The following is a 15968-nucleotide window of genomic DNA, read 5'->3' as shown; positions in this document are numbered from 1 at the left end:
TACTACGTTCTACCGATAGCTGCCTGTTCTTTATGTTATTAAATCGGTGTTATTATGTGTAGTCTCATAAACAAAATAATGTTATTTTATTATTGTAGTGAAGAACTTGCATTTATATCTATTTTCATTATAAAGTATGCGCGGTGACTCAATCCGTCTTATTATTAATAATATACACACCTAGAATATATAAAACCGCGCTTGTATGAGCTAATACGGATGACTAGGCCAAAATGTATCTTGGCTGCAGGTTTTACGTCTTCAGTAACATCGTCACTATAATTTTACTAAATGGACTTGGATTATTAACAAATACTAGTTCAATTGATTTAAGTTTTTTCCATTTCTTCATTCATTTGTAAAACAAAGTCAAAACTGATTTAAAAATGCAACATCAAAGTGAAGGTTTTTTTTATGATTGAAAGAATAATGGTGGCCCGAGGTCTTTCCAGTTTCATCAGGACAGGTGGGCAAAGGCTCAGCTAGGAGGGGTGGGATTTGCTAACAACTGCCCGAGCGCCACCGAAGGAGACCTAACAACTCAAGAGCAATTGCTTCGCAAATGAATTGAAGTGAAGTGCTTCTGGCCTAATGAATAGGAGGTGTATTATAGGACCGAGCGGGCTAGTTTCGCAATCCTGTCTATTTCTGCCACGAAGCTTATAAATTATTATAGACACTGTACTATAAAATGCTTTAAAATTGTAAGATAATACCTAGTCAGGTCATAAATTCTGTCACATGTTTAATGTAAAATAATTGAAACAAGTTTATTCATTATGTAACCATTCATATACCAAAATGATCTTAACAAAACGTAGATTCTTATGACACTAAAGTTTATTCAAAATGACCTCCGTGATTTTGAATACAGGCCTTCAATCTGCGCGGCCAGTCGTCTATCGCAGCACGAACGAGGTCCATGTCAATATCGGCGGCTGCCTTAATCAAGGATGTCTTGAGTGACTCCAAATTGGGATGAGGCTTTGAGCACGTCTTTTCCTCCGAGTGTTGCCATATCTTGTAATCTAACGAATTCAAATCTGGACTGGAGGAGGGCCAGTCTTCGTGCCGGATGAAGTCGATTTCACGCGCCGCCTGCCAGTCTTGTGTGCTCTTCGCTCTATGAGCTGGCGCCGAATCTTATTGGAATACCCAGTGCCTGTTATTGAACATGGTATGAGAAACAGGTTCCACAAGGTTCGTCAGGACTGTATTTTGATACACCACTGCATTCGTTTTTACACCTTTCTCACAAAAATGTACCTCTGTTAAGCCCCAATAAGAAACTCCCAACCATACCATGAGCGAGGATGGAAAATGACCTCGTTGGACACGCGGAATACGGTTGCTCGCTTCTTCACTACTGTGTGTGTACAGCTTATCATTATGTTTGTTGTAGCTCTCTTCTATGGTATAAACTTTTTCATCCGAAAAAAGAATTTCCCGATATTTTTTTCCCGCGTACCGCTTCAACAAAGCGCGGCATCTCTTCAGTCTCAGGTCCATTAGACGAGCATTCAAACGATGTCCTGTTTTTCTTCGATATGCCCGAAGCCCTAAGTCTTCATTTAACACCCTTTTCACCGTGGTTCTGCTTAACCCCATCTGAAGGGCCAACAGTTTCTGCTTACGTTTGGGTTTCTTTGAATTCGCGCCTTCACAGCTTTTATCACTGCTGGAGTCCTAACAGACCGAGGGCGACCACTTCTTGACCTGTCATCTACACTAGAGTCTTCATTGTATCGTTTGATGGTACGATAAACGAATCTTTTGGTTATATTAAAATTTTTCAGTATGTTAAAAATTTGAATTGGCGCGTAACCGCAACGATGCAACGCAATAACTGCAACACGGTCTTCTTTAAGCGTCCACTCCATATTTAAAAATGAGTAAAATTCTAAAAGTATACATTTTTATTTTCATGAACAATTCGAAATTCGAATTCAATAACCTTTTTTATGGCCAGCATTCCAAAAGAAAAGTTTTTACTGTGTGACAATACTTATGACCTGACTAGTTATTAATGAACCCATACTAGGGATGAATAAGAACACGTTATTTTATAATGTTTCTAAAAATGTGCCACAGCGCTTTTTTTTTCTATTGCCCGTGTAGGCAGACGAGCATACGGCCCACCTGATGGTGAGTGGTTACCGTCACCCATGGATTTCAGCAATACCAAGGGCAGAGCCAAGCTGCTGCCTACCTACTTCAAATAACTTTAGATAAATTCACAACTGTTGCTTTTGTACCTACTTAACTGCCCAAGCGCCATTTTATATATTGAGCGGCAACATAATACTCGAAATGTGTGGAATATTCTCTATAATTCTAGGGATGTGGTATCGGCTATAAAAGCATTGCAGAGATGGCACGCAGCCAGTCAGTAATCGGAACTACTCGAAGCGAAACAGCGAACGGATCACCTGAAGCGAAGCGGAAGAAGCGAATTGAGAGTTTTAAAGTGTTTGTGAAGTATTTTAAGTGATCTAAGTGCTAATACAGTGTTAACTTGTAATTCGATAGAATTTTTTATTTATCCCGAACCCCAGCGCGTAACATTACTATATTATTTTCGACATTGCGAATATTTTACAGTCTTCGTGATCAACGGACGACTCCTCGCAGATTAGCCGTAAAAGCAGTATTAATTATCTCTGCGACTAACGAAAAACGAGGAAAATACTAATAAACATCATAGTATCTCTCTGTTGACATGGTGGTGATGTCAAGCCTTCCATTGTTCTTCTCTCCTACACTATTTTCTGTTTTACATGTCATCGGAAACTTTTCACTCTGCAATATACAAATAAATATTACCCATTTAATTAGTGTATCTAATAAATTAAAACAATTTACTGTTATCTACGTTGACAATTAATGCAAACAACTTAGGCAAAGAGGTTAAGAGATGAGTCATTCTAAATACCGATGCATGTATGTATTCAGATAATTAGTCTATATTATCTTATAGTCCAAAATATAAACAACAGGTGGAAAATAATTAATGTTTATAAATTCAATTTAAATTGGTTTTAAAAATACTTTACGATTTTATCACACATTTATAATTTAAAATTTCTGATGTTTCGATTGCTTTCCAGGACTGTATTACATGCGAAAACCTAAGAAAATACTGAATGTCTTTTTTTGTAACCACTCTTATCTGAAAATGATTGACGGATATTAAAGGATGGCGTGGACGTTTCAATGTAAAGAGTAAAAACAACTGTGAAGCACCAGTGAAGGATAGAAAGAAATAGCTGTTGGAATTAAGCAATGTCCATTGTTTGACCAGACTGATGGTTGGATAGATGCTGTGTGTCTGTGTGAGTGCACGCAGGAATGGGTCTGTATAGTGGTATCTAATGGTATTGTAATGATAGCACAGAAGATATTTGACAGTTGCTTGTACCGCACTTACGATATTTTGCTAAGCTCCGAATCCATTGGGATCGTTAGTCTACCAAATAATTGGACACTAAACGGCAACTTCAACTTCAACCTAATAATTACCAAATTTACTTATCAGGAAGGCGTAGCTAATTCGTTTGTTTCAGTCAGAAGGATCGCGTGGGATTCGCAATAGCTATGAGTAGTGTGACTCACGGACTAGGTTTGTTTCATTCTGTATTTACGTAACCGCATTCTATATGTGTTCGTTTTGTAAGCCATTTTATTAGCGTAACATAGTCTTATAGTAAGAGGTTACTTGAGAGTATGAGTCGTCGTGGTTCGATGGTTACAAATGCTACGGGATATCAGTGTAAGCAAAATGACCGACCTATCACGTGTTGACAAACAACCTTATGATTTTTAACTAGAATAAAACCGTGTAATTGTATGAAAGAAAATTAATAAATTATATAAAGTTAGTGGTGGTATGGCATTTTTACAAAGTTTACCTAAATTTGGAACAGTAAGAATCGTCAAAACTAAGTAAACCACACGCGATGCGATTTACCGGAGGCCGGAGCGTGTAAAATAATAAAATTGTGTAATTTTTTTTAATTGCACAGGCGACAGTAAACTTGTTAGTAAACTCTTTCGAACTACATCTTGTCAAAGTGTTTCAATTCGTCACCTTCAAATTTCAACTTATACCTCAAGTTGACAACATCTGTAAATGTGCCAATGTGCTTTTAATAACCAAATGATACATACAACTTTTATTTGTTTATTTTATTCATTGTAGAGATGGCTGAACGAGCTCATGGCCCACTTGCTCTAAAGTGGGTACTGGAGTCTACAGATAGCACTAATGGACCGATTGACCAACTTTACACACTATGTTTCTTAATGGATTTTTTCTTTATTGACTTTATAGGCAGACGAGCATACGGCCCACATTAGGGTAAGTGGTTATCGTCACTCGTGGACGTCAGCAATGCCAGGGGCAGAGCCAAGCCACTATCTACTATTGACTATTTATTATTTATTTACTACTTACAAAAATTATATTGTTCAAGTATACTATATTTGTTAAATTTATTAAATAAAAACTGTTGTGCATAATTAGCTAGGATTAAAGCCATTGCGATGTTTCATAAAGCGTGTTCGCGATACGCAGTCGTTGTCTGTGTGCTTAGTGCGAGTTTCTTAACGTTCTCGATAGCGTAAAAGTTAAGCCAATTTTGTATGCAGTTGGAACAGCGCCCCTAGCGGCAAACGTACGCAAACGATCCCATCCCATACAAATATGAGCTAACTTTTACGCTATCGAGAACGTTAAAAAACTCGCACTAAGCACACTGAAGTCTGTGAGGAATTTGCATTGATTGTTGGGAGCATGGATTACGGAAACATATATGGCATAGCTAAAATCACAAGGATGCTTCACTACACCATAATGAGTTGGAAACTTTGCATAGCAGTGAACGTTATGTAAATTTATTCATCTTCCTTGATCAATAATTAATTAAGTATAGAACTTGTCAGGCCATAAAATTAAATGATATTAAATAATTTACGATACGAATAGGTACCTAATTGAATTATTGTTCACTCAATGTTCCATACGATTGATAGAGATAGGTATAATATTAGGTTGTATGGGGTATTCACATTTTACTCCATTGAATTTTAATTTAAAAATTACTTCATAAAGGATAAAGGTATATTTTATTTTATTTAAAATCTCAGAGTATGCATAAAGGCGCTGCGTTGATTAAAATAAATAGACATCAGTTTCTTCACGTTACAGTAAGCATTTGTTTTTTTATTATCTATATTATTTTATTAAATTTTAAATTTATTCATTAATTTAATGTAAGAAATTAAAAATATGACAGATTCGAACGTACTTATTAGATCGTAACAGAGTCCGTAAACTTTCGTCTCGCAGAATATATTCAACCATATTCAACCTTACTGGTGGTAGGATCTCTTGTGAGTCCGCGCGGGTAGGTACCACCACCCTGCCTATTTCTGCCGTGAAGCAGCAATGCGCTTCGGTTTGAAAGGTGGGGCAGCCGTTGTAACTATACTTGAGACTTTAGAACTTCTATCTCAAGGTCGGTGGCGCATTTACGTCGTTGATGTCTATGGGCTCCAGTAACCATTTAACACCAGGTGGGCTGTGAGCCCGTCCAACTATAAGTAATAAAAAAAAACATTCCTATTCGCTGGTAGCTTACTTCAGCCACGCCCGGACGGGTAAGTAAGCTCATGGGCTCAAGCTGAGAGAATTTGCTAACAGTATTCAGCCATATTTTATGTTGTACATCTCCAAACGCGCGTGTGGGATTCTTTTCGTAGCTTCATGCACTTTTTTGCCTACTTATCCTGTGAACCTCGAGAGGATAGATAAGGTTCACCGAGCGTATAGGCAAGTTCACGAGTCCCAGCCTGGCGGTTTTGCTAACATTAGCCTTAGCAAGGGCAGTACTTCGCTGAATCTACCATCGAATCGGATTCACTACCCAATGAGAGCATCCGACAAAAACACAGTGGCTTGTGACTCCATGTATTTATAGACTAAATATGATCTACAAATGTGCCGTGCAATAATATCTCTATATATAAAAATGAATTGCTGTTCGTTAATCTCGCTGGTCGGACCAAATACGCTCCACTCTCAATACCTCAGTCCACGTTGCTATCCACACAGCCGAGGACAGGCAGGAATGGCGCAAGATGATGCAGGAGAAAGTGATTAGAGGAGGCCACGACCCTCAGCACTGAGGATTATCGACGCAAGGAGGAGGAGTCTCGCTAAAACTCGAGAACGGCTGGACCGATTTGGCTAATTTTGGTTTTGAATTAATCGTGGAAGTCCAGAGAAGGTTTAAAAGGTAGATAAATATGAAAATTCTCGGAATTAAATAAAGTTTAGGTCTTTTGTTTATCGATTGAGGCACTACGAAGTCTGCCGGGTCAGCTAGTTTTCAATGAGAATCATGGTATCACAGCAATTTTGTAATCGTAATTTTTCTACGCATTCCTTTTCGTTTTTAACTTTAGTTTTCGTCCGACAAGTCGAATTATTTTTCAGATTAAAATTTAGGTACATGTCGGAAGTGTTCCAGCGACTAACGAGTCATGCGTTCGTTTGTAGGGTTCTACTTACTCCACAGACGTCATTAATGTTGTGAGCGTTTTGTGCGGAATTGCTACCGCGACGGAATTCGCATTCTATAACTATTCGTGTTTTTTCGTGTCCATATTGAGGCAAAAGATACAAATCTAGTGAAAATAAATTAATAATCAATAAACAAATTACTAAATTGGAAAATAATTCTATATTTTTAAAATAAAATTTATTTTCAGCCACATACATTACGTTCCAAATGGCTAATTTTGTAAAACGGCTACTTCATAGGTAAATTATTATTAATACAATTTAAGCATGGAATATACGACGGTTAGAACGCGAGTCTACATTACACAGGTTATTTAAAAAGCGTGGGCAACACTCTATACTAAATAATACCAAATTAATAAAAATATCAAATGTAAAAGATTCGTTTTTATTGTTCTTTATAAATTATATTAACAATTAAGAGATGTTCGCGAGCGACATAATAATGGAACATGAACTTTTGTTGCTGACCTTTCATTTAAAATCGTTGTTGTACATTTACACAATCACATGAAAAAGATAACTTCGGCAGTCGGGTAACAACTTTTTTTATATACAAAAACATAGACTATATTTGTACAGCCATAAATTTATTAAATAAATATTAAAGTCTATGGCTGTTATTAAAACATTGTTCAACCAAAAATACACGATTTAAAATTGAAACGTTAGCAACACAGACCTAACTAATTACATTACAATAAAAACTTAACTAGTGTCCCTTTTTGGGTTTTGAAAGCTTCTCATATTTGCTCTTTGATGAGTACCAAAGGCCAAATGGAATGGCTAGGGACGGGAGGGTCATAACTGCGAATGCCGCCCAATCGAGGATGTGCGAGGAGAACTTTCTATCATAATCTTTGAAGGCTACGATGGCTCCCTCTCCTGGAGCACTGCTGATCGAATATTGGACCTGTAATTAGAGGAGTACAGTACAGATTTTTTTTATATAATAAATATAAAAATAATTGTCTTGGTTCGATATTATATGGATAACTTTAATTCTAATAACTATTTTGTTAACATATACAGAGCCACTCATGAGATTGTGACTGTGATTAAATATTGTGATACATAGCCATACCTAAGATAATATGTAAATTGCAGTTATGTGACTTATGTTTTATTCTCTAGGTGAAGCATTTTATCAAGTTATCTAAGTTAATGATAAAAAGCATAAACCTGAATTTCTATCCCACACAGAAAGTATGCGAACTGATCACAGGCCAGTGCACAATAATAGAGACTTTTTTCTTCTATTTCAAGTTATTATGTGTACTGATTTAATAATACCTTATAAGTATTCTATATGATGTACATTAATTCGGAAAAGAGCAAGCCCACAAGCTTCTTGCTGATACTTCTTATTGATTGAATAGAAAATTTAATTGATGATAAAGTCACATATAATGGGTGTCTTACTTTCCAAATTTAAACATGATATTTTTGCAACATAAATAAGGCAGGATGGTACTACTCACTTGTAGAAAGGTACAAAATTCACTAAATATAATTGTGGTGATTTTAGTGCACCAGTATAATACTCAAAGAAAACTGATGTCCTTTCTCCAATGAACCTTTTAGATACCTTTCATGACACCTACTAGATAAATGGTGATATAATAGGACCACAAACATGTAGCCTTGACTACGCCAAGATTGAGCCCACATATAAATAATTGTGCATTCATATTGAGTAATATGTCTATGCCGGAGTTTCAGTTGTGGAGCAGGTACCAAATTTTCTAAGCACATGCTTACTCAATTACATATCTAGGAATGATTTCAACAATGAAGAACCACATTCATTTCCAAATTCAATGTAATCAAAGCCAAACCCTTTTGTTTCTAGTACTACTGTGAGCTCTCATTGGTGCCACCACATTCTAAATTACAAGCAACCAAGCTTTAAAAATTGAAATGTAGGCTTTAAATACATTTAAGTTTACAGCCTCATGCCTATGGTGGGTGAATGGATTCACTATATATAAAATTCCAGTAATCTAGGTTGGGAGATTTTTAGCTACATAATGTAAAAGAATAATAGAAAGAAAAAAACTCACGTCTGTGGCGTCTTCGCTGGCTTTGTATGTGACTTCCGCCGAGCTGAAGTTGAAATAGCCGTACTTATTGGACCGGACAGTCACTACATGGGATACATTAGTTTGAGGTGCAATCCTATCGATTTCCGCGGTCAGTTGTCCGCCTACTACAGTAAACACGTCCGGATGGAAGCCGTTGTCCACGAGTTTCACTTCAACAGCCGGTGCGCTCCCAACATTGAACAATGTGTATTTTACTAGTATATCCATATTCTCTACTAAATATTTGTTTAGCACTTGTTTTGACACTAGTAGTCTTGCTAGCACGGGTTCATCATCCGCAGACACTGCGGCAGCGATGAAGAGTACAAAATATAACAGTTTCGCTGCCATTCTATCTGAAAATTGCAATAATTCAGTGAGATTGTTGTCTTCCGAGTTTTGCGGATATCTGTTTATTAATGAATAACAATGTAATGGATATGTATTAAATAAGAAACATTCCAGATATCTCAATATATTTTTTTAGTATATTTCATTTATCTTACCTTAGTTTGGATTAATTAATAAATATTCTAGTGAAGGATCGACGATCAGTTACAATCGCCAGCTGACAGAAAAAGTACGTGGCTGACGTTTCACTCCACGCGTTCAAAATCATTGCCAGATTTTACAATTGTACAGTTATGTTGCGTTCAGTCTTCAAAGTTACTTTCTTTTTTTCTGTAACAGTTGTATTCTCGTAATATGAATTGCAAGAAACCTCTACTAAAATTAATCATCAATTCGAATTTACTGAATAGTTTTATGTTTTAAATCCGTAATTGAAAACATCTTAGTACTGGATAAAAATTGACTTCAATAGAGAACGGAAAACGGAAATAATGCACTGGAACATTTCAACATTTTCAACCTATGTAACTCAACAGCAGTCTACTCTATGTTTCTCAATCAAGGTTGTCAAATGGTAATGTACGTGTTTTGTTTTCTTGGGAGTAGAGGATTTTTAAAATGGATTTTCAAGGGATATCTTAGCTTTTAATAAGCGGACAGAGTTTGATTTTAATTATCGCCTTAAATAAAACTGTAATTTGTATAAAAATTATGACAGATAAAGAAGATGTCGACAATAAACCTGAAAATGTTCCTATAGATGACGAAGCCCTAGAGAAGTACGTATTTCTATGTAGGTAAATAGTGTTGCATCAATCGATAATCCATTATTAATGGATAGCAGTGCGAGTATTAATATGAAATGAATTTCTTCACTGTCTGGTTTTATTGATCGGCTAGTAAACAATGGCACATCGAACTACTGGATTCCTTATGTTTTCAGGTTGGCTGTTGAAGAACTGATACGTGAAGCTGTTCAAGGCGCCGCTAGAGCTGAAATCGTTGGTCCGTCAGGTTGGGTTAAAGCCCCTCCTCAAAAAACCAACAAACGTTTTCTGGTGAATACCATAAGAAATGCAGTAGGATCCAATAAATATCATTTTAAGAGCCACCGCCGCTCTCATAAGTCTCCAACAAGAGAGAGACGTTCTGAATCTTCTATTCACAAAGATAAGTCAAAAAGAAAACGTTAAAATGGAGAGTTATGATATAGAAGAAGTTTTAAAAAATATATTTGATTGTAATGAAACAAACTGGAAACCAGCTGACAAAATACCCCTTCTAACCAAAGAAATAGAACTGTTAAAAATAGATTTAAAATCTTATTTGGAAACTTGTGAGTATAATGTAGATTCAGTTTTGGAGGAGAGTAAAATATTGTTTGTGGATAGTAAAGCCGTTGTTGATGAACTTGAAAAATGCAAGAAGGAAATAGAAGAGCACACAATGGCAGAAGTGCTCAAATCCATCGAAACCCATGACCAGATCACTAAAGAGTTGCAGCATGTTAATTTTGCACTGAACATTGTGTATGATGTTGGACAGTGTGGTAAACTTGTGAAGCAATTTGAAGAAGGAAGACAGGCACAAAGTTACACACGTGCTGTGGAGGCTGTGTATGATTTACTCCAATATATAGAGCTACCTGCTGAAGGTTTCAAATATTTAGATATATATGCTAACACAAAACATACAGCTCAACTTATACTGGATAAACTCCTGCAAGACCTGTATACAGAATGGACAAGACTTGTGTCATGGAATACTAAAGTCAGCTCAAAGAAATCAGTAGTTAAAATTACTTTGAAAATTGAAGATACACCATTTGTTATCGATGTGATAAGAGCATTGGATAAAAATAAAAATTTGAAAGAAAAAGTTAGTGAGTTCTCTCAGTTCTTGTATAAAGAAGTTCTACAGCCAATCATTTATAACGACTGTATAGTTTTCCCAGAAACTGAAGAGCTATTGACAGTAACAATAAATTACAAGCAAAATTATAAGCCTCCTTATGATCAAGTTATAGCCAACTTTAGGTTACTTTTCCATCACTTGAGTTCCAAATTGAAATTTGAATATGATAAGAATTGTAGTATTATGAAGTTGATTGGGAATGAAATTAGCGGACCGTTCAGTGAGCTGATCATGAAAGACTGTTTCATAGACACAATCCCAAATAATATTATAGATCTACAAACATATGGTAAAATTACTTCAGAGATAGAAAAATTTCAGCATTTCCTTTTCATTGTGAAGTTCTTTACAGAAGATATATCTATATTAAAATACATAGAAGATATAGATATCTTATTCTCAAAGAAATCTAGTGATCACTTCTTGAAGACAGCTAGAGACATAATGCTGAAAGACCTAAGTGTTTGTATGTCTATTGGTGTTGAGAATATTTCTGATGAAGAAGAATCAAGTGATGATTATGGAAAGGCAGCTGAAGCCTTGAGAATACTTGAAAAGACAATACCAAAGAGTTTATTCTACTTTCCGAGGTGTATGATATCAAAAACAGCTCAAGAGCTTCTAGATTTGATTTATGTCATAATGGAGCAAGCTGTGCAGTGTTCTGATGTAGTTTGTAAGAAATTATATCAGACCACCAGGTTAATATTTGAGCTCTATGATGCAGTGATGCCATATCACCATGAAAAATACTTGCAGACTATTCCTCAGTATGTTGGTAAGATGATAATAAAGACTACATTACACTCTATTATGACTATTACCTTTACCGACGTACGCTTTTTCTATAAATAATCTGTTTGTATGCTGACTAGCATTTTAATCAGATAAAGAGCATTTCAGAAAGAGTATAAATATATAATTAATTTCAACAGCATTATTCCACAACAACTGTATGTATCTTGCACACAATATGATGACCTTTGGTGATAAGTGGTTAACATTGATGGAGGGTCGAGACATCGATTATCCCATTGGCTTTGTTGATTTGGTTCAGAAGTTACGGGAACTGGGTTACAAGCACCTTACAATACATCTGCAGCAGCAGAGGAAACAAATCTTGGATAACATACGTTCTTCAGGTGAGCAATAAATTTGTACATATGCTAGTACAATTATGATACATGACAAACACAGCAAATGTGATGAATAGCAATACCTCATTTAATAAATATGAAACAACATGACATAGTGAAAGATTTTAAATTGGTGCTTTTTGTGCTTTCTCAACAGTTTGTGGTTTGTGGGTATCTCTTCATTGCTTTTACAGAAACATTTCAACATTTGTTGAACTTTATCAGAAAATATTATTTTAAAGATCTCAACTGCATGGTGGTCAAAGAAGTGTTAGGCTCCAATGCTGAGGCCGCTATCCGCCAGTGCTTGCGGCAACTACAGCTTTTGAAAAATGTGTGGATAGGAGTGTTCCCTATCAATGTCTTCACAAGGTACAGTCAGTCATTGTAATTTTTTATTGCATAGGTATTACAAGTTAATGTGTCCTAGTTACTATAATAAAAAAGTAAAAAAAGAGGTTGGTTAACATGCACACGGCCTGCTTAGACTTTTTGCTTATAATCTTCTGATTGAAGGTTGATGGCGACCCTAGTCAACATGTTCATCGAGGAACTCATTCACCGAGTGTGCACCGTCGAGGACATCTCAATGGAGATGGCGACACAGCTGACCGAGATATATACATTAGTAGTGCAAAAGGCACCACAATTGTTCCAGGTAACTAACATTAAATCAATTTGGGACTTGCAAATGTTATAAATTTTGATTGGAGACAAGCTTACTGCCACTTAATTTGTTTATTTGTCTTTAAAATAAAATTTGTTATAAGGTGAGCGTTTTGAAGACTGACAGTTAGTTACATATCAAGAATTTTGAAAATTTAAATTTAGTCATTTCTCTTTAAGTTTACTTCCAGCAATTGATATTCTGCCTTAAATAGTGTTCTAGTTCAGGGCTGACCAGGCAAAAGACGCATGTTTTATTCAGGAAATAGTATTGAATATAAATATGTAATTTGGTTAATAGAATTCTTTGTCAAAGCATTTAATCAATATTTGGTATAATTTATCTTTATTCTTGTAACATTCCATTCTGATATCATCATTGTTAAGTGAAGCTATCTTTTACTAATAGTATTTTTTTTTCTGCAGCCCTCTAGCTTTTATAGTGAATTTAATTAGCCCGCAAAGATATGTAGTTTGGACAGCCCTGTTCTAGTTAATTACATGATTACTTTGGCTGTTTCAATGTTCAAAGTTGTTTACATTTTTCGTTTGCAAGATGATATAGGCGATATTTGCTTAAGAAAGTTCTGGAAATAAAGTCAAATTCCTTGTTGTATTTTGCTGTTGAAGAACATTCGTACACAGAACAACTGTGCACCATTACATCAAGAGCTGAAATGCTATTTGGTTTAAGCGACTTTGCAGCTTTACAGGACAGCCATTTAGAGTTTAAAATTTGGGAAAAATATCGAAACAAAAACACTTCTTCAGCTATTTTAATGAAGTAAACTTAATTAAAATTCAATAAAATTCAAAACATCGGACTGTTAATGCTAAAACCAACAAAGATACATGTCTCGTATTTAGCGAAATCTCGTTTAAACCAAATAGTCTTTCACCCCTTTGATATCTGGTGCTTGTAAAAAAAAGGTGTATGCACCTAATTAACGATCCTCCTAAAATTTTGTTGCGATGAGCATCTGTAATCACCGCTTGAGTGCGCAAACTAAGCGCGATTGGGGGCTGCGATGCGCGCCCCTTCTCTCCGCCAGATCCCATTCGTTAATCTTATTTTTATTGCTTAAATGGGTAGACAAGCTCACAGCTCACCTGGTGTTAATTGGTTACTGGAACCCATAGAAATCTACAACGTAAATGCGCCACCCACCTTCAGATATAAGTTCTAAGGTCTCAGTATAGTTACAACGGCTGCCCTGCCCTTCAAACCGAAACGCATCACTGCTTCACGGCAGAAATAGGCAGGTCGGTGGTACCTACCCGTGCGGACTCACAAGAGGTCCTACCACCAGTAAAAAATCTACGCAATTACATTCTTTTCCTAACTATGTAGATTTAAAAACTGTGACAATAGTGTTTATTTACCTATAAGACTGCTTATAATTTTAGTAATCAAGTATAGCACTTTAACTACAGTATTTATGATGAGAGATCTCGATTTCCTAGTGGTGAAGTTTCACCACTTTTTTATCAGTTGATAAAAATTGTGCATAATACCTAAAAATATTTGATTCTGAATTTTGTGCTTGATCGAATCGATAAAATTATTTATGTCATTCTTAGGGAAATATTTTTTATCCGAATTTAACTTTCTGCGTACTTTTTAGAGTTCAACAGATATAGAAACTCACGTCAAATCCTGGATAAAGCTGCAGGAGCTAATCTTTGTCCTTGGAGGGTCTCTGAAGGATATCGACAACCACTGGAAGGATGGTACCGGTCCCTTGGCGGTCCACTTCAGAACCGAAGAGTTACGGAATCTAATTAAGGCTCTCTTCCAGAATACTCAGATTCGAGCCAACTTGCTGTCTAAAATAAAGTAAAATGTAACTATTGTGTTTAAATATAGGATTTAAAGGGGCGTGGTGGTTTTATTTTTTGATAATTGGGCCTCTCAATGTTTTTTTCCTACCTAATCTTTGGTAGCCTAAGGGGCTATTCCAACTACGCACGGTTTGTTAGGTGAGCTTACGTGGTCAACCTGGGAGGCCTGCTAACCCTAGCCCTAGCACCTGAAGCTAGCACCGGATCGGAATCGAGAAGATCCGGCGAAAATTTGTTGTGTCTTGGGTCCAGTGGTCAACTGGGTCCACTGGGTCCACTGGGTTGTGTCCATGTTTCATGTCGAACTCTTCGACGAGAACGGTGATCAGTGCTTGTAGTGCTTAAAAGCTTACTGAAAGTGGATCGGGAGGATCCGAAGGATGTGCTTAGGGCAATGGCGGCTTTGCCCCGTCGTCTGCTTGTTCAATGATGAAAGCGACTGATGTTTATAAAACCCAATAAGCCCAATGTATAATTATATTAAATATAACATGTATACTGATGAAATAATGTATACATTCACATACAACGTTCAAAATCTAATTTATAAGCCTTCACTTTTGGTGGAGGTTCTTTATTATTGTAGTTTTGGTGGAATACCGAATTTTGGTTGAGTTTTGTTGGCGGATTAAACTTTGACGTCTCTATTCAAAATAGTTCGATCTCTGTCTATCATGAACTTATTTTAATGTGTAGCTATAACTAGTTTCATTTGTATTGAAAAGCTTTAGTAAACGTGGTTGTTATTGTTGCTAATTAGTAGCCTCGAAATCTGCCGAAGTTTTTATCACTAGGTTCATGAACGTTTTTACAAAGCTTATCCCTACGGCAACCGTCAAATTGATGAGTGAGTCAAAATATGCACTTTCTTTAAAAATAATCAAGGTAACTGAAAACTGCACAATATTTGGCTTCTCGTTTAAATAAAGTAACAAGAAATAAAAAGACCTCTAAAAAAAGATCACGGAAATAATTACAATAATGCTAAGGGGTCCTACTGCATAAAGAGTATATTTTTCGAAGCGGTTTTCGAGATATTTCATTGCAAAGTACGGTACGAATTCCGTAAAATTGACCGATCCCTTAAACCTAGTTTTACAATCGGTGACTTTTAGGAGAATAGGAATACTGATATAGTGTGAATTATTTTCTTTTATTCTTTTAAGTTTTAACCAAATTTAAGTGTGGGCTAACACATGTAGCCACGTAACCTATTTAGTATTCGAATAAGTTCACGATTGTGTGAAATGGAAGAAAATGGGAGACAATAGGTTGCTAGAGCATTGTGAGCACTATACAAAAACTATTATATCAGTCGTCGTGGCCTAAAGGATAAGACGTCCGGTGCATTCGTATTGAGCGATGCACCGGTGTTCGAATCCCAGGCGGGTA

At 36.1% G+C, this 15968-nt stretch overlaps 2 protein-coding genes and 1 long non-coding RNA gene across 7 annotated transcripts; 1 reads left to right on the top strand and 2 right to left on the bottom strand.

The window, feature by feature from the left end:
• Nucleotides 1–6956: 6956 nt before the first annotated feature.
• LOC732862 (signal sequence receptor beta subunit) lies at nucleotides 6957–9233 on the bottom strand (the record flags this gene model as incomplete). The annotated part of the gene is given in 3 exon segments (NM_001046867.1): nucleotides 6957–7496; nucleotides 8647–9023; nucleotides 9174–9233. Coding segments are annotated over 2 exon segments (573 nt in total). The 3' UTR covers nucleotides 6957–7295.
• Nucleotides 9234–9322: 89 nt separating this feature from the next.
• Nucleotides 9323–14613, top strand: LOC101738562 (centromere/kinetochore protein zw10 homolog). 5 transcript variants are annotated; one of them, XM_062668837.1, is made up of 6 exons: nucleotides 9323–9592; nucleotides 9962–11710; nucleotides 11868–12074; nucleotides 12311–12440; nucleotides 12585–12726; nucleotides 14360–14613. In XM_062668837.1, exons 2-6 carry the CDS (start codon nucleotides 10213–10215, stop codon nucleotides 14573–14575), a joined length of 2193 nt encoding a protein of 730 aa, XP_062524821.1. In that variant the 5' UTR covers nucleotides 9323–9592; nucleotides 9962–10212; the 3' UTR covers nucleotides 14576–14613. The 5 variants fall into 5 exon arrangements, with proteins under 5 accessions (XP_062524821.1, XP_062524820.1, XP_012543906.1 ...); XM_062668836.1 differs by having other exon boundaries at nucleotides 9486–9597; XM_012688452.4 differs by having other exon boundaries at nucleotides 9561–9811.
• On the bottom strand, nucleotides 14358–15518 carry LOC134198966 (uncharacterized). Its single transcript, XR_009973273.1, has 2 exons — nucleotides 15177–15518; nucleotides 14358–14561 (listed from the first exon to the last, which is right to left on the bottom strand). It is a non-coding gene; the product is annotated as an uncharacterized LOC134198966 (long non-coding RNA).
• Between the last annotated feature and the right edge of the window lie 450 nt (nucleotides 15519–15968).

Source organism: Bombyx mori, chromosome 5 (assembly GCF_030269925.1).
Source record: "Bombyx mori chromosome 5, ASM3026992v2".
In the NCBI taxonomy this organism is placed as follows: Eukaryota; Metazoa; Arthropoda; class Insecta; order Lepidoptera; family Bombycidae; genus Bombyx; species Bombyx mori.
This window is presented reverse-complemented; position numbering and strand designations above follow the sequence as displayed.

Bases quoted from the DNA above. Each gene is read 5' to 3' on its own strand.
- LOC101738562 (XM_062668837.1), top strand. From the start codon at position 10,213: ATGGAGAGTTATGATATAGAAGAAGTTTTAAAAAATATATTTGATTGT. The intron at 11,711-11,867 runs GTAAGATGATAA...TAATTTCAACAG, and splicing joins GACTATTCCTCAGTATGTTG to CATTATTCCACAACAACTGT. The intron at 12,441-12,584 runs GTACAGTCAGTC...TTCTGATTGAAG, and splicing joins CCTATCAATGTCTTCACAAG to GTTGATGGCGACCCTAGTCA.